Here is a 24,766-nt window from a genome sequence, read left to right on the forward strand (position 1 = left end):
TTCAAGCACAAGTCAAATCACAAATGGAATATACCCCAAAACATGGTTAGGGTTAGGAAAAGTAATATCCCAGAGCTGGTTGTTCGTTAATAGTTTCAAAGTTAGTTATTGGCCCCAACTAACTGGAATTGGTCTGGATCCTTGGGTTTATCCGTTTCCATGCGTACCCTACAATCACAAAAACAAAAGAAACGCAATAAAAACTTGGCACTGTCATTACATAATTGAAGTCTAAATCACCGTCTTTCGATGGGACCTGCTAAAGAAAAAGGTATGAATATCTTTTTGGTTTTCGAGGAATCCCAGATTAATGAAATGGAAATATAATGTTGTTTCCCCTTTCAATGTAACGTGACATTCAAGGATTCTTTTAAATGAAGGAAAAAGTTGTAATGTGTCTAATTTGTTTTTTTTAAGGAACATGGTCGATCTAAGTATGCGATAAGGGAGTTTCACCATGGCATGGCCAGTTGACGGAGACAATATTGCTGTCTTCTCCAAAGACGCCGAGGCCTGTTATTGTTCTATCCAATTCTGGGAAGGCCTTGGCCGCATCGAATTCCCGGAAGACCCTGGTGGTGTCCAATTCCGAAAATCTCTAGCAGGTTCTAGTTCCGGAAAGCTATTCGATAAAAAGTACGTGAAACAAGTCACCGGCCACCACAATGACACCGAGCTACACCTTGCAGCACAGCGAGGTGACGTCGAAGAAATCAGAGAGATTCTGGCAGAAATTGATGCTCAAATGACCGGGACGCTTAGTGGAGCGGAATTCTATGCTGAGGTTAGTTGTTTAGGAACCACATTGTTCTTATCATCACATATACAATGCCGGCCGATGTTCTGATACCGTGTATATGCTTTTTTCATAAGGTGGCAGAAATAAGGTTAGCTGCTGTGAATGAGCTTAATTATTTGGGGGAGACAGCGTTGTTCACCGCAGCCGAGAAGGGGCATTTAGATGTGGTGAAGGAGCTGTTGCAGTACACGACCAAGGAAGGCATTGCGTTGAAGAATCAATCCGGGTTTGATCCGTTGCACATTGCGGCAAACCGAGGTGACGAAGGTATTCTTCCACTGCATCTTTATATGTCACAAGCCTTTCGTTTATGTTGTTTAGTGCAAATTACACCTTAGGATGCTGCATTTGGATTAAGTTCGATGACTACCATGATGCAGCCATTGTCCGGGTGCTATTGGACCATGATCCGAGTCTAATTAAAACGATTGGGCAAGCCAATGCGACACCTCTGGTATCTGCAGCTATGAAAGGGCATACTGCTGTAGCGATTGAGTTGTTGAGAAAAGATCCGAGCTTGCTCGAGATCCCGAAAGCAAACGGGGAAAACCCATTGCACTTTGCTTCCAGGCAAGGGCACGTGGATATTGTTAAAGTATTGCTTGACAAGGATCCACAATTGGCAAGGACTGATAAGAAAGGGCAAACTTCTCTGCATACGGCTGTCAAAGGAACTAGCTCTGAGGTGGTGAGGTTGATTCTTCATATGGATTCTGCACTCGCCATGATACCGGACAAGTTCGGTAATACGGCATTGCATATCGCAACTCGGAAAAAACGGACTGAGGTATCAATTATCTTCGTACCTATATCATATATGTCATCCTGGGATTAGACCTGCTAGTAGATGACATTGTCACATTGACTATGTTGTTTCTTGCAGATAGTGAACGAACTCTTACTTGTCCCTCACACAAGCGTGAATGCGCTTACAAAAGACCGTAAAACACCTCTCGACATAGCCGAAGGGCTGCCGTTCTCCGAGGAAATGTCCGAAATAAAGGACTGCTTGTTTAGTTTCGGAGCCGTTTCGGCGAACGAGCTAAACCGACCGCGAGACGAAGGAAAACAATGAGAGAGATCAAGAACGATATGTTTATCCAGATTGAACAAACACGAAGAACGAACCGAAATGTGAACGATATTGCCATGGAACTGTGTAAACTTCACAAGGCAGGTATCAACAATGCCACCAATTCGGTCACCGTGGTATCCGTTCTTTTCGCAAGCGTTGCATTCGCAGCTATCTTGACAGTTCCGGGAGGTGCTAACGACAGCGGACGTGCCGCCGTGGTTAGCGGTGCACCGTTTAAGATCTTTTTCATTATCAACGCGGCTGCACTCTTCATCTCACTCGCCGTCGTGGTGGTACAAATCACGGTCGTAAGGGGCGAGTTGAAATCGGAGAGAAGGGTGGTGAAGGTGATCAATAAGTTGATGTGGCTGGCGGCCGTGTGCATGAGTATTTCATTCATATCGGCGTCGTATATAGTGCTCGGCCGGCATTACAAGAGGGCTGCATTGGCTGTAACAGTTATTGCCGGAGTAATAATGGGAGGAGTTCTTACCGTCATGACTTTTTTTGTGATCAAACACAAAAGGACTCGGAAAGAGAAGAGGAAGAAGAGATCAAGGAGCGGAACACGGTCCTGGCAGTTATCAGAATCCGATCATGAAGTCAAAGCTCTATGCCATTTGATGGTCATTATTTTTATTTTTGTAAATTTTGATCAAATCAAAAAAACGTAATTATTGATTTTTCAGATTTATAATTCTATATTTTTGATGCCTTCAATTATTGATTTTTCATATTTTTTAGTATTTACACAAATTATATCAGCATCTAGTAAACTTATTTTTCAATTGTCTAACGTGAATAAAATTAAAATTTACCATAAATAATATCATTATAGATTTAACTTCATGTATTCTATGTTTCTTCCAATAAACACCACAACATTTGACATTACAAATACAATCAACTATCAGTTTCTCTAGTGGTAGTTTTTGCTTCAGTAACACGTAATCTTACACCCTTTTTTCTAACCTTTAAAAACAGTAAGGGTAGCTTCTTCATCATGCAAACTAGATAGATTAGGCAGATATTTGGTTAGCTAGTTGGGTATAAGGTTCCTTCTCGAATGCATCGTATTCCCACTCTTCGATTTTATCCGTTTCATCCTCTAGACTCACTTCGTAGTCTTGTTCCAACTCGAACTTCAGTTTTTTGTGATCCGTTTTCTTTAAGGAAGACTTTAGTCGTGACCAAGGACTTATCGGCGACTTGGTGGTGGATGGTGACTCTGATATATGAGTTGGATTTTCAAGATCCAGAATTGGTCTCTCAATGGATTCAAATTCTTGCCTTATACTTTCAAGATAATCAAATAGCTCTTTCAGCTTGTCGTATTTCTTCCTGGATGGTGGCCAAGTAACATTAATGGCTGCTTAATGTAATATACATTCATAAAGGGAAATGAAAAACAAGATAGAGCTGTTTACCTGTAACTTCCCTCATTTGGAGAATAAATCTGTGTTTTCATTGAACCCACTACACTAAAGGTACTTACAAACTGAAAAAAGGGGGTTTAATTCCATCGGATGTCCCCAAATGATGATTCAAATTCTAAATTGGTCCAAAACTGCAAAACATTTTAACTAAATCATCAAAGTGTCTTTTTTATATCAATCAAGTCCATCCATCACCGGACCAGCCAAGCCATCAGTGTTTAAAATATGATTTTTGTATTTCAAGTATGCTCCATGTCAAACCCAAGTTGGCATTTAACACCCAAACTAATGGCTAGGCTGACGGGAGGACTTGATAAATAAGATATTGATACTTTGAAGATCCAAATAACACGTTTTGAAGTTTAAAGACCAATTTAGAATCTAGGTAATAATTTGGGATGTTTGGTGTAATTAAGAAAAAAACGTTGTTATTTCTTAATATGATAAAATTAATATTTTGCATATATAAATATAATGAATGAGATTGATACATACTTTGGATTCAAGGCTTAAATACTCTTCTTCAAGATTTCTTCTTTGGTCCTTAGCTGTTTCAGTTGAGACCAAGTTTTCCACTAGTTGCCTAATTCTTGCGAGGGAAGGCCCAAGTTGTTCCTTAAGAATAAAGGATAGAAACTAAATAAAAATGAGGGGGCATGAGTTGCAAAAGACTGCATGGAAATGAATAGGAATTACAGGATATTATTAAGTTTTTGACAAGCTTTCATGGATAAGATTGTTGGAAGAGTAATACCTTGTAAGCATTTAGAAGGTGAGAGACCAGTTTCACAAAATATTCTCCATATCTTTCTAGTTCACCACTAGTAGATTAAAATAAAAAAGAAAGAAAGAAATCAAAACTCGTATTTGAAATTTCAGAGTTAGATATGATATTGACAAGATTGTGATATTACAACTATTCCTTGTTTTAAGAGGATAAACTATGTTTGTCAGACTCTTTGATATATTTTTTGAATAATCTGTGTGCGGAGTACGGGGGTAAAACCCTCCAAGTACTTTCCAAAAACATGCAAAAGCTTAAAAATTGAACTTATTAGTTATCTATGTCGAATACATACCCTTATCCGACACACACACACAAAAAGGTTGGAGTAACATATATAAATAGTCAATAGAAGCAGTAGCATCAATCCAGAGTTAGATATGAAATATGGTGATATTGCAACCATTTCTTGTTCTTAAAAGGAGAAATCTGTGTTGGTCAGAATGCCCTTTATCTGACAATCACACTCGGGTTTGAGTAATGATAGGATCAATAGTCAATAGAAGTGGTAGCACCAATTCAATAGGTGGTAGAAGAAAGGATGTACATACTTGACCTGCTTCTCCTTCTGCTTGAGGTAGGTGGTTTGGAGAACCCATGTATTTTCCAGAAAATGAATCCACACATTAACAACGTCTGCTTCTACTCGGCATAAAGCAATCGATTTTAAAATTTCCTCTTCCTATGAACAGAAGAAACAGATGGCAAGTTTCTGAATATAAATAGAGAGATAGTTCGGCTTATAAAAGCGTTTCATCTAACTGGTACTTAAAAGCAATTATACCTTTGATGACAGTTGTGATAGAATCTGGTTACTGGCATCATCAAATTGCTCTCGCTCTTCCCTGGCATTGCGGAGGCATACACGAGCAGCCACAAGTGATGCATTGACCTGAACAAGATTCATAATCATATCATAATCCCACTCTGGAAAATATTGAGAAACCCCTTCCGGATAATGCATCTTATGTTCGACTCTCACTTTTCCTAAAATCTAGAATCTGACACGTGTCTGACATATGTTGGACATAGTTAGAAGGATATGATCCACTAAGGACTCTAATAAACATACCCGTATTGGAAAAATACCAGTATCTGACATACAGGACCAGATATGTATATATGTAAAAGAAGAAATAAAAGGGTAAAACTGAAGCTTAACTATGTAATGACAGATGATAAACAATTCATAAAAGAATAGGATTTCCAAGAAGTAGTAGTATTAAAGTAAACCTTTCTAAGTTCAGCTTCAAGTTCATCTTTTTGTTTTTCAAGCTCTAGAATCCCAGCTTCCAGTTCCTGGGAAATTCAATATCAATTATCTTTGATATACTTATAGATAAGAAAAGAAAAGAGGAAAATTTTGTTCAATCTGCAAATGTTACACCAGAAACCAGTTGAAAATCACCACTGATCCATAGACAATAATTGGAAAACTCGAAGTCCCCATCGATTTGATAAAGAGAAGGGAATAATAAGCATTGCCTTGAGATCAATGCCCTCTATGTATTTCAGGAAGAAAACATTCAAAGTGAATGATTATGGGAAGTTCTTCATTTCATATTCTGATAAGAAAAGAAAAGCGCTTCGCTTGATAATTAATACCTTCTCTTGTTGGTTGACTTCGTTTGCTTTAGCAATACGAAAGCTAATTGCTTCTTCTTTTTTGAACCCTGATTGAAACACACAGAGAAAAGGAAATTAAAAAAAAACTAAAATGAGAGAGAAAATTCAACCAAACTAATAAGGAAACAGTAAAATGCCTTTCAAACACAAATGTATGAATGTATTTCCCTTTTTTGACATATATAGGGATAATATATTTGTTGTTGCATGATAATGAGAATTTAACCAGCACAAGTACAACCGATTATCACAAGAAAATTCCCAGATTCATGTTACTTTTAGTTCATTTCATTTTGGCTCTGAATCTTTATGTTTCTTAAAGTACCGATATTTCCCACTCATAGCTAATAGATTTTCAGACCCATCCTCCAAGGTCCTTCCACTTGTATGGAAAAATTAGAGAAAATAAAAGTTGAACAAACCCATACCAGACACATTCTCGTATCCGATACACTCTCATTCCCAAGTTACATAGGTTAATTTTACTCCAATAAAATTTGAAAACCCATGATAGGTTCATTTCAATCCAATAACTTTAAAAACTAAAACCTATAATCAACATGGTCCAATTATCAAACTAAATAACAAAATTTCAGTAGCCCTTGAAAGGTTAGTGCATATATAAAAAAGTGAAAGGGAACTCAATTGTTTTAAAATATTCCAAGCTGGAAATGTGAAGTTGCATTTAAAACCTTTGCTCTAAAATGCGCTTTTCAGCCTTTGATGTTGAGTTAACGAGAGATTCTGATAAAACTTTTAATTTATCGACCTGCAACAAAAATGGATTATATTAGCTATTTAACTGTTACAGTAAGCAGAAAACTGTGACATCATTCTGGTGTTCTTTTCAACAGCTTATGTATAATTTACCTTTCGAATGGATTTTGTTTTTCCAAACAGATCTTTCCAAGAAATGAATGTAACAAAGACATTTTCATTAGAATAACATAGTAGAGCAGGTAGAATTACCAGAAAAATGATACAGCAGATAACGATCACTTGCTGTCTAATAGGATGGCATTCAGCTCTTAACAAAAGGACCTTAGAGTCGGGGACAAGGCTCAAGAATTTTATATTGAGAATGGGAGAAAAAAATAGGATCAAATATGAAGTTTAGAGGGCCAAAATATATGCAAGATGATTATTAAGGTCCAAGGATTTTGGAGAGGAGCCAAGGAGGGCCAAGGCCCCTGCCTTCCCCCTTTGGATCCACCCCTGCTTATAGTCTTGTGCATGTTTGAAAGAGAAGCATTAATTGTTAGCCAGAAATCTTGGACATTTTGCAGTTCACTAATTGCTATGTATCATAAACAAAGAGATAGGAGGTGGAAGAATGGTACCTTTTCAGCATGAAGTTCTGGAGTATCCCCATTGCATAAAGATTTTTTCTTAAGTAACAGTGCCTCCTGTAACATCCTCAATATCGGGTTAGTGACCAAATTGTAAAGTTTCGGAATTTGGTGACTAAAGTATAAGAATGAAATAGTTCAAGGATTATTGGATACATATGATGAAGGTTATTTTGTAATTGTTAAAGGAAATGAAGGGCAAAATGGTAATTGGTTATGAAAGATATTTTTTATATCCCTTTATTAAGAGATAAAAACATGAGAAGATGAAAGCATTTCATCTTCTTCTTCCTTTCTCTTCCTCTCCCGTAAGAGCAAGGGCAAAGGTAAGTTTCTTCATTAGTTGATTATTTGTTCAATTCAAGGTTGGGTTTTGATTATTAGATGATAATTAAGCTTAAGGAAAGCTTAATTTGTTCTAAAACAACAATATGAAAGGTATAAGAGAGATTAAAGATTTGGAGTTTTTATATGAAACTTTGGAAAAGGATTGATAAGTAGAATTTGAAGTTGAATTTGACTTGTCAATGGTTAAATTAAGAGATTTGGAGTGATAGAATTTGATTTAGAACACATTGAAAATTTGGTATGATTTTTGAATCTTATATGGATGATAGAATTCTAAGGTTTAAGATGAAATAAATGAATATAGATTGGTTTAAGTATGTGTACTAGAGTTAAGAATGAAAAGGGGATGATATATGAAGTGTTTGAGAGAAATTGAAGTGATTTTCGAGCTTAAAATATGAGTTCTGGGCAAGGGGAATCGGTACCCATTCAAGGGGAACCGATACCCCTTCAAGCGACAGAATTCCAGAAGGCCAGAGGGGAACCGATACCCCCACAGGGGGGAACCGATTCCCCCTATAGGAAAATGTTAATATTGGTTTAATAGTTCGTTTAAGTTGCTAGTATCCACTTAAAAGGTGTAGGTATCTAATAATTGTCTTAAATTGTATAATTATGTAGATTCAAAGCCTAAACGAGTTCCGGAATCATTGACAAGTAAGATCGATAAAAAGGGAAGATAAGAGATTGAAAGGGACTAGTGAGGCCAGGTGAGTGCATATTAATTAGTTTATGGTGCTAAATGGAAACAAGACTTGCGACAAGTTTTCCTCTGTTAGAAAGCATGAATATATGATTATACGTATGAATGACATGAATTGTATGTATGCATGATTCTATGTTAACATGCTTTGAATGTAATGTTATGAGAAGTATGTGCTATGTAATGTATATATGAACATATGTGAAACTGAACTATGTGACTGCATGAGAAGATATGAATCATATGACATGATATATGTGAACATGAGAAAACAAAGTATAAGATAAGATTTATGTGATTACATGCAACGTATGATATTAGATATATGATTACAAGTACATGTGATACGTGACTGAAAAGAAAAGATATGTGGTTATAAGAGAAAGAATATGAATAAGTAATGTGAACTGTTATAAATGATAATGCCATGTTATGTGATATGAGAGCTAGGGGTATAGTTGGCATGCCAAGGGTCGAGGGTTTACCTATGTTCTTCGGGACATATGGACTGTTTACCTATGTTCTTCGGGACATATGGACTGTTTACCTATGTTCTTCGGGACATATGGACTGTTACCTATGTTCTTCGGAACATATGGACTGTTTACCTATGTCCTTCGGGACATATGGACTGATTACCTAGGTTCTTCGGAATCTATGGACTGGTCCTTCGGGACATTGATCGAGCTGTGGTGACAGCATATGTGTGCACAACCTCATGTACTCACATACCTTAAGTTCTCACTAGTGTACATGGGCTAAATACGAGATAATATTAATAAACTTGATATGATGATATGTTTGTTTCCTTGTGAAATGTTATATGTGATATGATTGTACAAATGGTTTATTGAATCATATGATAAAAAGAATCAATGATAGTGATAAGCATGAAGATGATGATATAGTTGCTTTTGTGTATTTGTTTTATGATAGGATATATATATGAGTACATGTTACAGTATATGTGAATAATTGTAATGGATTTACATGGATATAGTAATAAGTTTACAAGATAAATTATATGAATATAAGAGATCATAGGAACTTGGGTTAAGAGGTATGAATAATGACATATATGTATGTATGTATTGTTACCTGTAAGAGTGTATGAATGCATGAATGATAACAGTAATCGTTCCTGTATGATTATTAGTTTAAAGTTTGCACATATTTTATTGCCTCACTAAGTCATAGACTTAGCGTGTGATTGTTCACACGTAGGTTTCGAGAAGAGTAAAAAAGTGATGCGGAGCAAGACAGGTCAGTTACTTCTTACCGAAGATCAGATCAGAAAGATCTCTTGAATTAGATGTATTCTGTACATTGCAAATAGTTGGCATGTAATTAACATTTTGAATTGTATAGCTCTGATCGGTTTTGTCAAAAACATGTAAGCCCTGAATAGTTCTGGAAATATTTTGAATAAGTTACATATACAAAGTTTTAAATTACTCACTATTTATACGAAAAAAGAAAAAAAAAAAAAGAAAAAAAAAATTGTTGAAAAGTCAATGTGACCCTTCGGACTCGTATCCGGGTCGGATACGGGTTGGGGGTGTTACATTAATGGTATCAGAGCTACGGTTTAGCCGATTCTAGGCTAAAAATGAAGTCGAAAGAGTTTTAAAAAGTGTACATGCCAACTAAAAAGTGAAAAATTTTTGATCTGATAGGGTAAGGAGTGTGCAGGGAGAAGAGCGAAAACCTCAGGGAATGCCTGTATAAGATAGAGAATGATTCATGATGTTGAATGATATTCTGATGTGTTTTAAATGGTATACTTTGTTAACTCATAGATGTATCGAAATAGTTAAAAGAGTTAGGAGCACCCGATCTCAAGGGTGAATTTGAGGAAGGCTCTGTTGTTACAGACCTTTGTATATATGAAGATAATGCTAGAGATGTTCATTTCTCCATAGTGGAGAATTAAATTGAGAAGCTTATTATTATGTGGATAGATGGAATATGGTGAACGAGTGTCACCATAAGGATATTAAAAGATCAAGTGACCGGTTATTGTTTGTAAAAGAGTTTGTACTCTAGATGAAAGAGTTCGCATTGGCTAACAAGAGTATGTAATGAAAATGTAATGGATATATATTTGACAGGTTATGATAACCAAATAAGAGGATTTGGATGCAGTTATATAATTTGATCATAGTAAGGTGTTGTGGTGAAGAAGATAAAGATTTGTATGTTTGAAGGAAATACAAGTACAATAGATGATAAGAATTGATGTTACTGTCTACAGGATAAGTAACATATATGAATGAAATCAGAGTTATGAATTTGAAACAAAGGGATAGTATTGTGTATAAGAAAAAGTGTGGAGATGATAGGATTTGTACTTTAGAATGAAAGAGTTAGCGTTGACTGACAAGATTTTGTGATGAATTGTTTGGATATAGTTGTATATTTTGATTACGTAAATGTGATATAGTGAATAAAGTGAGGATTCGTATGGAAGTGTAAATGATAAGTTCGAAACAGAACACGAAAAATGTGCAAGGTGATGTGAAATTGTTTGACTCCTTAAAGTATATGAGTAATCACAATTGAAGAAGATTTAAAGTTGTGTTTTGGTCAAATGATGACGAAATACAAGTTTTGTATGGTTATAAGTAATTAGAGAGTTATGAAAAATAGATGGATTTATGATAAGTGATGAGATGGATGTACTGTCACGTGATGAGTGACACTATATGGAATTTTAGAAAGGTCAAAGGAAAAATGCATAGTGAATGAGAGAAAAGACACAAGGATTGGTATTACTGGTTATTGTTTATATGATAAACAACAGAAGATGAATGTATAAACGAAAAAGAGTTGGATAATTAAAGGATTGAAAAGTAAGTTTCTGATGATGACAGAAAGATAAGTCAGGGAAGCAATATAAGAACATTAGAAGATATGTCTATTAAGATGTGCAGTGAAAATTCGAGGACGAATTTTCTTATAAGGAGGGGAGATTTGTAACATCCTCAATATCGGGTTAGTGACCAAATATAAAGTTTCGGAATTTGGTGACTAAGTATAGAATGAAATAGTTCAAGGATTATTGGATACATATGATGAAGGTTATTTGTAATTGTTAAAGGAAATGAAGGGCAAATGGTAATTGGTTATGAAAGATTTTTTATCCCTTTATTAAGAGATAAAAACATGAGAAGATGAAAGCATTTCATCTTCTTCTTCCTTTCTCTTCCTCTCCCGTAAGAGCAGGGCAAAGGTAAGTTTCTTCATTAGTTGATTATTTGTTCAATTCAAGGTTGGGTTTTGATTATTAGATGATAATTAAGCTTAAGGAAAGCTTAATTTGTTCTAAACAACAATATGAAAGGTATAAGAGAGATTAAAGATTTGGAGTTTTTTATGAAACTTTGGAAAAGGATTGATAAGTAGAATTTGAAGTTGAATTTGACTTGTCAATGGTTAAATTAAGAGATTTGGAGTGATAGAATTTGATTTAGAACACATTGAAAATTTGGTATGATTTTTGAATCTTATATGGATGATAGAATTCTAAGGTTTAAGATGAAATAAATGAATATAGATTGGTTTAAGTATGTGTACTAGAGTTAAGAATGAAAAGGGGATGATATATGAAGTGTTTGAGAGAAATTGAAGTGATTTTCGAGCTTAAAATATGAGTTCTGGGCAAGGGGAATCGGTACCCTTCAGGGGAACCGATACCCCTTCAAGCGACAGAATTCCAGAAGGCCAGAGGGAACCGATACCCCCACAGGGGGGAACCGATTCCCCTATAGGAAAATGTTAATATTGGTTTAATAAGTTCGTTTAAGTTGCTAGTATCCACTTAAAAGTAGGTATCTAATTGTCTTAAATTGTATAATTATGTAGATTCAAAGCCTAAACGAGTTCCGGAATCATTGACAAGTAAGATCGATAAAAGGGAAGATAAGAGATTAAAAGGGACTAGTGAGGCCAGGTGAGTGCATATTAATTAGTTTATGGTGCTAAATGGAAACAAGACTTGCGACAAGTCTATTTCCTCTGTTAGAAAGCATGAATATGATTATACGTATATGAATGACATGAATTGTATGTATGCATGATTCTATGTGTTAACATGCTTTTGAATGTAATGTTATGAGAAGTATGTGCTATGTAATGTATATATATGAACATATGTGAAACTGAACTATGTGACTGCATGAAAGATATGAATCATATGACATGATATATGTGAACATGAGAAACAAAGTATAAGATAAGATTTATGTGATTACATGCAACGTATGATATTAGATATATTACACGTACATGTGATACGTGACTGAAAAGAAAAGATATGGTTATAAGAGAAAGAATATGAATAAGTAATGTGAACTGTTAAATGATAATGCCCATGTTATGTGATATGAGAGCTAGGGTATAGTTGGCATGCCAAGGGTCGAGGGTTTACCTATGTTCTTCGGGATATGGACTGTTTACCTATGTTCTTCGGGACATATGGACTGTTTACCTATGTTCTTCGGGACATATGGACTGTTTACCTATGTTCTTCGGAACATATGGACTGTTTACCTATGTCCTTCGGGACATATGGACTGATTACCTAGGTTCTTCGGAATCTATGGACTGGTCCTTCGGGACATTGATCGAGCTGTGGTGACAGCATATGTGTGCACAACCTCAATGTACTCACATACCTTAAGTTCTCACTAGTGTACATGGGCTAAATACGAGATAATATTAATAACTTGATATGATGATATGTTTGTTCCTTGTGAAATGTTATATGTGATATATGATTGTACAAATGGTTTATTGAATCATATGATAAAAATCAATGATAGTGATAAGCATGAAGATGATGAGTTGCTTTTGTGTATTTGTTTTATGATAGGATATATATATGAGTACATGTTACAGTATATGTGAATAATTGTAATGGATTTACATGGTATAGTAATAAGTTTACAAGATAATTATAATATAAGATCATAGGAACTTGGGTTAAGAGGTATGAATAATTATGACATATATGTATGTATTTGTTACCTGTAAGAGTGTATGAATTGCATGAATGATAACAGTAATCGTTCCTGTATGATTATTAGTTAAAGTTTGCACATATGTTTATTGCCTCACTAAGTCATAGACTTAGCGTGTGATTGTTTCACACGTAGGTTTCGAGAAGAGTAAAAGTGATGCGGAGCAACAGGTCAGTTACTTCTTACCGAGATCAGATCAGAAAGATCTCTTGAATTAGATGTATTCTGTACATTGCAAATAGTTGGCATGTAATTAACATTTTTGAATTGTATATGCTCTGATCGGTTTTGTCAAAAACATGTAAGCCCTGAATAGTTCTGGAAATATTTTGAATAAGTTACATATACAAAAGTTTTAAATTACTCACTATTTTATACGAAAAAAGAAAAAAGAAAAAAAAAATTGTTTGAAAAGTCAATGTGACCCTTCGGACTCGTATCCGGGTCGGATACGGGTTGGGGGTGTTACACCTCCAATCTGGAATATAGCCTGATTAAGGAAAGAGCTTCCTTAAGAGCCTACAAGGAAATATCAGAACATTCAGTTTTATTAGATTTATTAGCTATCAGATATACTGTGGACCAGTGAAATATACAAAAATGACAGTCATGAGAGCCAAAATGAATATTAGGATATCACTGGAATGAATAATTTATAAGCTTTCACCTCTATCATTTCAGAAGTTTGTTTTTCAGAAAATTCTACATGACCTTCACTTGAAGAGCTCTGGGGTTTCTTCAATTCTCCAAGTTTTTCCTTTAGACTGCAAGCCTCAGCATCTATTCTGATAGCCTCAGCATCTATTCTGATAGCAGACACAGAAACAAGTGGAGGGAAAAAGATTACATTTTGTTCATATTTTATTACAACTAAATATGTTTGCAAATGTTAATGGTTGCTTAAACATGTGAAGATATGATAGTAAATATATATTACAAAATAAAAAAATTATATTAATAGAAGATATGATAGTAAATTTATATTACAAAAAAAATAGTAACAGAAAGATCAACATTCACATCTGGGTTTTCATGAGCTTTATAACAAGAACCCAAGAATTAAACCCCTTTAAGATTCAAGATACTTGGATATATCCTTACATTAATTACAAATGCCATGGCTCAAAATGACAAAGCCATGTAGTAAAAGCTCAAGGATGTTGTAAGAGGAACACGGTTGTAATAGACATTATAAACATACCAATATGTATGAGTGTGTGTGTGTGTGTGTTATAGACTCATTAGTCACCTTGCAAGACCAACATTTATTTTGAGCCCTTTAATTGCATTTTGAGCATATTGGAGCAATTCTTCTCGTTTTATCTGCAAGAAATAACAGACAAGAATAAAGAAGAGATCATATTAATGTTAGATTAAGGTAAAATGAATAAGAACCGATATATGCATATATGTTATATTATTATTAACTCTAATATTTTGTTAACATGTATGCAATGTACTTACCAATACTTCCTCTTGATAGTTTGAGAATGCCACTGCTAAGGTCATTATGCTGCTCATTACTGTCTTATGAACTTCCTTCCCTCCTTCAATACAGATCCTGTATATGACGAAACCAGTGCACTTTACTTGGAATCAAATAATAGCAAGAAAAAGGCATATATTTCTTATAAACAAATTCTCTTCTCTCCAATTGCTCTGGAAACAACTTAAAGAGATAAGTTTAGGCCAGTGTGGAGAACCAAACACTCAAAAGTAACAAAAAGAGTTGGAAAATCACCTAAGTATTTCTGCAAATAGTGAAACCTCTTCCTCATTTGGTGCTTCAAGAATCTGAGTCATACAAAAGAGTTACCCTGCGGTTAAACTCAATTGATCAGCAAATACAAAGCCCGAATATGCAAAACAGACATAGTTACACGAAAATGCAGCGAAAAAAAAAAAACAAAGGATAAAGCAACATTTAGTCTCTGAACTTGGCACTTGACAGCTTTGCCCAACTTGGTCCTTCGATTTTTTTCGGTCCACATTAATACCAGAACTTGAGAAAAGTTGCTAAATTTAGGGAGTAATGTGGACTAGAAAAATTTTAGGGGCCAAGTTGGGAAAAGTTACCAAGTTCAAAGACTAAATGTTGCTTTATCAGACAGAAAAAAAAAACTTAATATCATGTTGCTACAGCTTTCTAATAAGAAGAGCGCCAAAACACCAGACAAATATATATGGAAGTCATTTTTCTGGTTCTTCAATGATTATGATATACCCTAACTGCTATTTGAATCAGTATATCAGTCTAGTAACAGGTCAATGTGGCACGATAATTAATATATATATTGTACAGTCCAGCTAGAGATGGCCTAATGTAATGGTACAGATATCAGATGATGATCCTTCTTTTAGCAAGAATATAGAAGACTTATGAGAGAATCAAGTATAGGTCCTTCATGTGCAGGACAAGCCAATGAAGAAACAGAAATAAACTAAACTAAGACATCAAAGTAAGCAAATTTTAGAAATGTATATACACAAACTTTACCGAAATCCTTGGCTTTAAGAAGCTTCATAGTCCTAGTTCAAGCACAAACTAATTCAATTTCTTTATGATAGTCCAAATACAAATTCATGGAAATGATAAATAAACCCTACCTGTGTCCATTGCTTCTTTTCAATCAACTTAAATCACAAGTCGTTTCCAATGCAAACAACCAAAAGGAAGCATTGGCATTAATGATGAAGAACTTACCATTGACAGTGTCATCCTTTCAAGAGCTTGACCATACAGAAAAACCTCCCAAAAATTCATTGGTTCCCCGATTTCAGAGTCATAGTAATACACCTGTAATCAACAGCCACAATAATCAAACATCAACAAACTATATATAATAGTTTCTAACCTAATGGTAAATTAATTTTTAAAAGAAAAAAACAAGAAGAATTACAGACCAAAGTTGGCTTTTGGGTTGAATCTTTGATCTCTTCATAGGAGAACTGATCAACGTTGTTTCTGTCATTATCATTAGCAGTAGTGTCACAGCTGTCGCTGTTGTTATCATCCTTAGTAACGTTATTATTATTATCCTCATCAATAATATTCTTCTTATCATTTTGATCATTGCATAATCTGTCAATTTCTTTAAGGGCAACAAGCCAGCTTCTTAAAAGCTGAACCCTCTCAACTCCTTTACATGACATCGAAACTTCTTCAAGTCTCTTACATTTATTCGAAGACTCTGCGTATTCCTAGCTGCCTGATAATTAACATAAAGTAAACCAATCAATTTTTCTGTTAAAATTGAAAGGATAAATTGCACCAAACTCACACATTATTAGAACTTGCAAGTGTTTTAATTGACTCATCAGACAAATGCATCCGGGCACCACAACTATGAGCTTAGGCACTAAATGCTGGTTCTCATATGCACGATCAAGTCGCCACATTGCACGTTTAAAATATCCATCTAACATTTAACGCTTCGAAAGACTAATATTCAAACTAGTAGGGTATTTAAAATTAATAGGATATCAATTTAAAATTTAAATTGTAGTTAAATGACAAAGGTGTGATTAATCCAAATTGAAAAATGAGAGAAATATGGAATTTACAATGCGGTTCTGGATCTTCCTGGCACCACCGAAGAAGATGGAATCGGCGACATTCAATACAGTGCGTCTCAGGGTAATCTTCCCGCCTATGTCCACAGCTCTACTAACAACCGTTCTTATCCATGACATTTTCTTCCAATCTCAAAGACCCCCTATAAAATTCCTAACGAGAATAAATGAAGAAAAGACGACGAAGCATTCAAAAATGGCGATTGATTTCAGTCGAAGAAAATTCTTCACTTTTGCATGTTTGAGGAAGCGACGAAACAAAGGGGAATCACAGTAAAAAAAATAGTGAATGGAGAAACACAATTTGGGCGTTGACGTGGGAACGTAAATATTTTATTAATGTCCCGCATTGTTCGAGTCCCTTGCCTCGTCTTTCGCTTTCCTGCTTTCTTTTTTAACCGCCATCTTTCTTTTCTCTAAATTTCAGGGAACGTAAATTAAAAAAAGTATATCATTATTTTTTATCCCGAATTTAACCTAAATTTTATTTATATAATTTGAACTCGTCCATCCTAAATAAATTTTATTTTATATATTTACCTCTCATTATTTTAAACTTTTAATATCTTTCTAATTCGATTTCATTATAATTTTATAAAATTAAATTAAATAAAATTATAAATTCTTATAAAAATTAAAAAAAATTATAGAATTTAAATTTATGTACAAATTACCATAAAATATGTAATTAAAAAATAATAAAATATATTATACAATTAAGAGAATTTTAGTGAATATAACATGACAAATCCCTCAAATACCCTTTCGCCATTATTTTAGATTTTCACTAATAGAGGAAATATTACAAAGAGAAAGAAAGAATACAAATAACATTTAATATAGAAGAAGGCTTATATTTGAGGGATGATTAACTAAGGAGGAGGATGACTTTATTTATAACAAAAGAATTTCTCATCCTCCTTATACACAACCAATGTGGGACTTTGCCAAAAACCAACAAATCTCTACCTTGGCAAATTCCACACACATCTCTAAAAAATCAATCTTTTAATTTGTAACAATATTGACCAAGTCTAAACAATGTTTAAACTTGACCGCATTTACCACTTTTGTCAACATATCAGCAGAATCTCTCGTACAAAGTGATATCGAACATCGATGTGCTTTTTCCTTGCATGGTAAACCTGGTTCTTTGCTAAATGAATAGCACTCTGACTGTCACAGTGCACTTTGATGTGCTTTTGTTCCATTCCCAATTCACCAAGAAACCCTTGAAGCCAAATTGCCTCCTTCACAGCCTCTGTAACTGCCATATACTCTGTCTCTGTAGTAGACAAAGTCACTGTTGACTGTAAGGTGGACTTTCAACTGACTGGTGCCTTTGCAAATGTAAACACATAACCAGTAGTTGATCGACGTTTGTCCAAATCACCTGCATAGTCTGAATCACAATACCTAACTACACACTGACCGTCTTGTTTGTCCTGCTGAAAGACCAAACCAACATCTACAGTGTTCAGAATATACCACAGAATCCATTTCACAGCTTGCCAATGCTCCTTTCCAGGATCATGCATATACCTGCTCACAACCCCAACTGCCTGTGAAATATCGGGTCTCGTACACACCATTGCATACATTAAGCTACCAACAACACTTGCATACGGAACCTTTGACAAGTATTCCCGTTCTGCATCATCCTTAGGTGACATTGATGCACCGAGCTTGAAATGAGGAGCAAGAGGTGTACTAACTGGTTTTGACATCTCATTTATGCCAAAACGTTTTAGTACCTTCCTCAGATATTCTTTCTGAGACAAACAAAGCCTCCTCAATTTCTTATCCCTTGATATCTCCATGCCTAGAATCTTCTTCGCTTCACCAAGATCCTTCATCTCAAACTCCCTGTTCAATTGGGTCTTTAGTTTCGCAATTTCTGTCTGACTCCTGGAAGCTATCAACATATCATCAACATAAAGAAGAAGATATATATAGGATCCGTCTTCTAGCTCGCGTAAATACACACAATGATCATATTTGCTTATTGTGTACTTCTGCCCTATCATAAACTTGTCAAATCGCTTGTACCACTGCCTTGGAGATTGCTTCAATCCGTACAATGATTTTTCTAATTTGCACACCATCTTTTCTTTTTCAGTAACTTTGAATCCATCTGGCTGAGTCATGTAGATTTCCTCATCCAAGTCTACATGTAAAAATGCAGTTTTTACATCCATCTGAACTAGTTCCAAATCTAACTGCGCTACCAAAGCCAACAAAATTCTGATGGAGGAATGTTTTACAACTGGAGAAAATACTTCATTATAACCAACTCCCTCCGTTTGAGCGTAGCCTTTAGCCACCAATCTTGCTTTGTAGCGGATGTTATTCTTGTCAGGAAATCCATCTTTCTTTGCATATACCTACTTGCACCCAATTGCCTTCTTTCCCTTCGGAAGACTAGCTAGTTTCCACGTCTGATTCTTTTGAAGGGATTGTATTTCTTCATTCATGACAATCCTCCACTTTTTATGTTCTGAACTTTGAACTGCTTCATTAAAAGTGGCAGGAACGTCATCAATTGCAATTGGTGATGCAAAAGAGACCATATCAGCATAACGAACAAGTTGTCTAATGGTCATCTTTCCCTTTCTGAGTGCAATTGATTCATGTTGTTGTGGAGGTTCTTGGGTCTGAACCTCTTCTTCATCTTACTCTTCTTCTACCATAGGAGAGTCAACATCAGTTTCTTTACTGGTTGGGACAATCTTGCTTCCTTCATACTCCACATGTTTGAGAGTTCCATCTGTCTGGTCTAATTTTTCTGAAGTCACCTTTCTCAACATGGTAGATTCATCAAAGGTAACATCCCTGCTGAAGATTATTTTCTTTGTTTCTGGACACCAAAGATGATAGTCTTTCACACCAGAGGTGATCCCCATAAAGATCGCCTTCTTTGCTCTTGGATCCAGCTTTGACTCCTTAACATGGTAGTATACAGTGGAACCAAACACATGTAAGGAATCATAATCTGTAGCAGGTACTCCAAACCATTTCTCTAATGGTGTTTTACCACCAATAGCAGTCAATGGTAAGCGGTTGACAAGGTGACAAGCATAGACCAAAGCCTCAGCCCAAAATTCTTTGCCTAACCCAGCATTAGACAACATACACCGAACCTTCTCCACTAATGTTCGGTTCATACGCTCTGCCACCCCATTCTGTTGTGGTGTACCTCTGACAGTGAAGTGCCTGACAATACCTTCCTCTTCACAGACTTTCAGAAATTTTGATTTTTCTACCTGTTTGAGTCTCCATCATCTTTTTCCATTTAAGGAAAAATCCTAGCACCTCATCCTTTGTCTTCATTGGATACACACAAACTCTCCGGGAAAAATCATCAACAAAGGTGACATAATAGTGTGTTTCTCCCAATGAAGTTGTCTTGGAAGGCCCCCATACATCTGAATGAACATAATCCAAAATACCTTTAGTATCATGGATTGCTGTTCCAAATTTCACCCTCGTCTTCTTCCCTTTGATGCAATGCTCACAAAAAGCTAATTTGCAAGTCCAAGCACCCTTCAATAATCCTTGATCTATAAGTAATTTCAAGGATTTTTCACCAACATGCCCCAAGCGCATATGCCATAACCTGGTTGCTTCTGACTCATGTTCATCAGTAGAAGCGTCACTGCTGCTGTCCCAACAATTGTACTACCCAGAAAGTAATACACATTGTTTCTTTTTCGGATTCCCTTCATTATCACCAGTGCACCAGAGATAATCCTCATAATCCCATCTTTTGCCCTCACTTCTAAACCTTTTGACTCTAAGGTTCCCACAGAGATGAGATTTCTCATTAAATCTGGTACATAATGGACATCTGTTAAGGTTCTGATTGATCCATCCTGATTCCTCAAGCGAATTGAACCAATCTCAAGTGTGTCAAGAGGGGAATTATTTGTTGTGTAGACAATTCCACCTTTTAGTTCTTTAAAATCAAAGAACCATTCTCTATTGGGGGTCATATAGTGGCTACAAGCTGAATCTAACAGCCATGAACTAGAACAGCTGGTTGATGGCGTAGCAGCGAATGCGAAATCTGAATCTGCATCATTATACTCGACCACATTTGATTCTGAGACAGCCTTCCTCCTTTCAGGTTTGTCTTTATTCTTTAGCCTGGGACATTCTTTCTTCCAGTGCCCTTTTTCTCGACAAAAGACACATTCATCTTTGCTCAATCTGGACTTTGACTTCGATCTCCCTCTGCTTCCTTTATTCCGACTCTTCGAACGGCCTCTAATAACAAGAGCTTATGCTTCGACACTTGTGTTTTCTTGTTTGTCTTTCTTTCTCAATTCATAACTATACAAGGCAGCAGTTACTTCACTGAGAGACACATCAACCTTCCCATGAAGTAGAGTAGTTTCAAGATACTCAAACTCATCAGGAAGTGATCCCATCAACATCAGAGCCAGATCTTCGTCTTCAAAAGTCACGTCCATATTCATCAGATCAGTCACCAGCTGATTAAAGCTAGTAATGTGATCATTCATAGTGGTACCTGGTACATAGTTGAAGTGGAACAATCTCTTTTTCATGTAGAGTTTGTTCTGACCGCTTTTCTTCAAAAATTTCTCCTCCAGTGTCTTCCATAATTTACTTGCAGAAGTTTCCTTAGAAAATGCATACTTCTGCTCTCTAGAAATACACGATCGAATAATACCACATGCCATTCTATTGATCCTCTTCCATTCTTTCTCCTCAACATCATCTGGTTTCTCTCCTTCAATAGCAATGTCTAGACCCTGTTGAAATAGGGCATCTAGAACCTCACTTTGCCACATGCCGAAATGACCGGTGCCATCAAAAATCTCCACTGAAAATCTAACATTTATCACAGCATTTCTTGCCAAAATTGAAGATGAAGAAGTGTCTGCCATTTCTGCTATAAATTCTATTTAATAGTTGCCAATGAGGAATGTCAATTATCCCAAGGAAATTTTTTCTGATGTGGAAGATCAGCCTAAGCCGCAACCACAGAGCATACTAAAATAAACCAAGAGCGCTGATACCAATTGTTGTGGAATTCGGGTTAATTTCCACCAATAACATATTCACCTTTAAACTATTATCTAGGTGACTAGTGTGAAAACATTATACTAAAAATCACCCCAAGGTAGATTCCCAGGAAAGATGAGGGGTCACAATGGTCCCTCTTAAAACCCACTTTCCTTAGACAGAACTATCAAGACAAGTAATTTTAATAGGACAATAATTAACAACAACTATACCCGACAATAGCTATTAAATAGACATAAAGAGAACACCAAAATTTAACGAGGTTAGGCCAAAATTATGCCTACCTCCTCGAACACTACTAAAATAATATTTCACTAATAGAGGAAATATTACAAAGAGAAAGAAAGAATACAAATAGCCTTTAATATAGAAGAAGGCTTATATTTGAGGGATGATTAACTAAGGAGGATGATGGTTTTATTTATAATAAAAGAATTTCTCATCCTCCTTATACACAACCAATGTGGGACTTTGCCAAAAACCAACAGGCAAGGTCTAAAGCAAATTAATCTCTTCTCTATGCCAACTCGAGTCAATGGTGTTCTTTAAGCTACGGTTGTCTCACTCGATATCCGGCAATGGCACTTTCCAAGGCTCCGAGGCATGGCTTAACCGGGGATGGTTATGGAGAATTTTCGGATGTGAGAAAATATTTGTTTACTTGTTCGACCAACAAGGTTGGCGGAAATATGTCGTTAAAGAGAGTATGTAATGACGTATACGACTTCACATCGATACAATGACTAACAGCCACCTCCCCCTGCCGGTTTCGAGTTGGATTGTTAGAAATTTGATACGGTAACCTATGGTTCATTCTTTTCCCCTCGAGAGTAGGACAAAGAAAGCATGTATACCTTAGGGTTGATGATAAAAATCTTGCCCTTGGCGATCCCCATTTTTCTATAGCTCAGCTCATCCATGTCTCTTTTCTAAAGCCTGCATATAGTCGGAGGGAAACAGTTTCTTAATATCTTGCAATGCACACATAAGAAAGAAAGGAACCCAAAGTGATCCTATCGCAGTAACCTGTTTACATCTACATTGAGGAAAGAGTATTTTCGAATTTACCTCGTGAGGTGCTCTTCTTATCACTGCCATTGATAAGGAAGAAGGCGAGGACGACCAAGGCGGAAGTGGGAAGACTGCTTGAGATATGATTTGATGGATTTAGCCCTTACCGAGGACATGACCTCTGATAGGAAAGTATGGAGACTCAAAACTAGGGTAGTCGAGTAGTGTGGGTAACTTCTACTTTTTATACGTTTATGTTATTGGTATTTATGAAGGCTTAGAACTGGGCTTGCTTTCGTTGACTTCTGTGTAACATTCTCTTCACTTTTAAATTTAGTCGGGTCTTACGTTTCTGTCTATATGCAGAGATTTTTTCGTATGGATTTATTTACAGGGATTACTGCCCAAGTACAAACGCGCATATGATATTAATGATATTAATGTCTGCATATGAATATTGTTCAACTATGTATTTATGTGTTTATTTATACATGCATTGCATTTTATCTATATTTTTAATTTTCTGACTGCCGGAGGTCTTCCACGGAATCTACTCTCAACCTGGCGTTGGGGGCAGCCTACTACCCTACCTCCCCCTTACCCCATTGCATATGGGAATTGGGTTTTGTTGTTGTTGTTGTTGTTGTTGTAATACTATTTTTTTTATTAATATATGGTGCTTATAAGTAATATATGATCTAAAAACTCTTAATCATATGACTACGAATGCTCAAATACCTTGAGATTCTTTGGTGCTCGAACCTTGAATCTATAGGAATAACAACATTCCTTTTACTATCTAGGTAAACTTGATTCATGCATTTAATACTAAAATATTAATATTGTTCTCACCATATTATTTACTAAACATAACAGGTCAATAAATGAGAGTGTCCACTTGTGATACTTTTTAGAACACCACGTAGAATTATTTCCTATGTTTAAGGTTAATAAATTAATTTGTATAATCTTTTAGAAAATTGAAGTGTTTGACTTAAATTAAAAAAATTATAAAAAGAAAAATATTTATGGGTCCATTCAACATGTTTTAATTATTTTATATTTTCTTGACATTTTGAAAGTTCCCAAGCAAGTAAATAATATAATAAAATGATGTATTTTTTGTAAAAATACATTTTTTAATAGAAGATAAGATATGCACACAATATACAGTATATCACATATGATAAAAGCAAGATGTCACCTTCACGGTACAATGAGGGAAACAAACCGTCGGGAGAAATAACAACAGGTCCATTCGGTAAAGCTTTTCCATCCTATAGAAACGAATTAATCAGTTAAAATCTTGGTGACAGGGAGGATGGTTTCCAAATGTTAGCCTACCACTTCCATAAGGAAAATGTAAAAGTTATACTTAGATGCAAAGGCAAATGTTGAAAAAAAAATGTTTATCTTAAGCTCACTAAAAACCTGGAGTATTTTTTCTACCTGTTTCAGGTTGATTAAAAAACTTCTGGTTAGATATGCCTGAACAATTGCTCGTGCACTGAGAAATAGCAGCTGATATCCGTTCTCCTGTTGTGAATAGATAATTTAGTATTTGACATCAGATTCCCGAGGAAATCCATTTGATACCATGCATGTCAACATACCTTAATAGCAGAGAAAAGTTTAGCTACACCAGATTGTGTCCAATCCCTTCCAACTAATGGCATAAACTGGCCTAAAACGTCAGGCCTGAAAGAGAGGTGTCAGTGTTATTGAAAGGTACATCTTTTATTCAAAGGAAAGATTTCACCACAAATCAAATAGACTATCGCAACTTCTACAAATACATATTGATTCTTTAATACTAATGATCATATTGGAACACTCTACGTAATGGGTGAAACGAGAACATTTTAAATAGTGCGTGGATATAACATCACAAGATAAAAATCCATACTTGCTGATAGTTCCATCAACATCTGATATTACAATCTTTGCATTCCACTTCCACAAGTAAATATGAGCATCAACCCGTTAAACATG

At 35.6% G+C, this 24,766-nt stretch overlaps 3 protein-coding genes, 1 long non-coding RNA gene and 1 pseudogene across 5 annotated transcripts; 1 reads left to right on the forward strand and 4 right to left on the reverse strand.

Annotated features, from left to right (window-relative positions):
* Positions 1 to 249: 249 nt before the first annotated feature.
* On the forward strand, positions 250 to 2,675 carry LOC120128620 (annotated as a pseudogene).
* Positions 2,676 to 2,754: 79 nt separating this feature from the next.
* On the reverse strand, positions 2,755 to 3,715 carry LOC120128737. Its single transcript, XM_039146365.1, has 2 exons — positions 3,302 to 3,715; positions 2,755 to 3,215 (listed from the first exon to the last, which is right to left on the reverse strand). The coding sequence occupies exons 1-2, from the start codon at positions 3,340 to 3,342 to the stop codon at positions 2,894 to 2,896; spliced, it is 363 nt and encodes a 120-aa protein (XP_039002296.1). The 5' UTR covers positions 3,343 to 3,715; the 3' UTR covers positions 2,755 to 2,893.
* A 305-nt stretch (positions 3,716 to 4,020) lies between these two features.
* Positions 4,021 to 5,868, reverse strand: LOC120128738. 2 transcript variants are annotated; one of them, XR_005516655.1, is made up of 5 exons: positions 5,700 to 5,868; positions 5,328 to 5,393; positions 4,879 to 4,986; positions 4,646 to 4,776; positions 4,021 to 4,131 (listed from the first exon to the last, which is right to left on the reverse strand). It is a non-coding gene; the product is annotated as an uncharacterized LOC120128738 (long non-coding RNA). The 2 variants fall into 2 exon arrangements; XR_005516654.1 differs by lacking the exon at positions 4,021 to 4,131 and having other exon boundaries at positions 4,242 to 4,776.
* An 8,713-nt stretch (positions 5,869 to 14,581) lies between these two features.
* LOC120128621 lies at positions 14,582 to 16,294 on the reverse strand. Its single transcript, XM_039146277.1, has 4 exons — positions 16,046 to 16,294; positions 15,846 to 15,938; positions 14,883 to 14,935; positions 14,582 to 14,702 (listed from the first exon to the last, which is right to left on the reverse strand). The coding sequence occupies exons 1-4, from the start codon at positions 16,292 to 16,294 to the stop codon at positions 14,582 to 14,584; spliced, it is 516 nt and encodes a 171-aa protein (XP_039002208.1).
* Positions 16,295 to 22,675: 6,381 nt separating this feature from the next.
* LOC120128622 (phosphatidate phosphatase PAH1-like) lies at positions 22,676 to 24,766 on the reverse strand. The gene is made up of 5 exons (XM_039146278.1): positions 24,681 to 24,766; positions 24,388 to 24,472; positions 24,224 to 24,310; positions 23,979 to 24,051; positions 22,676 to 22,854 (listed from the first exon to the last, which is right to left on the reverse strand). The coding sequence occupies exons 2-5, from the start codon at positions 24,448 to 24,450 to the stop codon at positions 22,676 to 22,678; spliced, it is 402 nt and encodes a 133-aa protein (XP_039002209.1). The 5' UTR covers positions 24,451 to 24,472; positions 24,681 to 24,766.

The sequence above is a fragment of the Hibiscus syriacus genome, unplaced genomic scaffold (assembly GCF_006381635.1).
Source record: "Hibiscus syriacus cultivar Baekdansim isolate YM2019G1 unplaced genomic scaffold, ASM638163v2 tig00110482_pilon, whole genome shotgun sequence".
Taxonomy (NCBI): Eukaryota; Viridiplantae; Streptophyta; class Magnoliopsida; order Malvales; family Malvaceae; genus Hibiscus; species Hibiscus syriacus.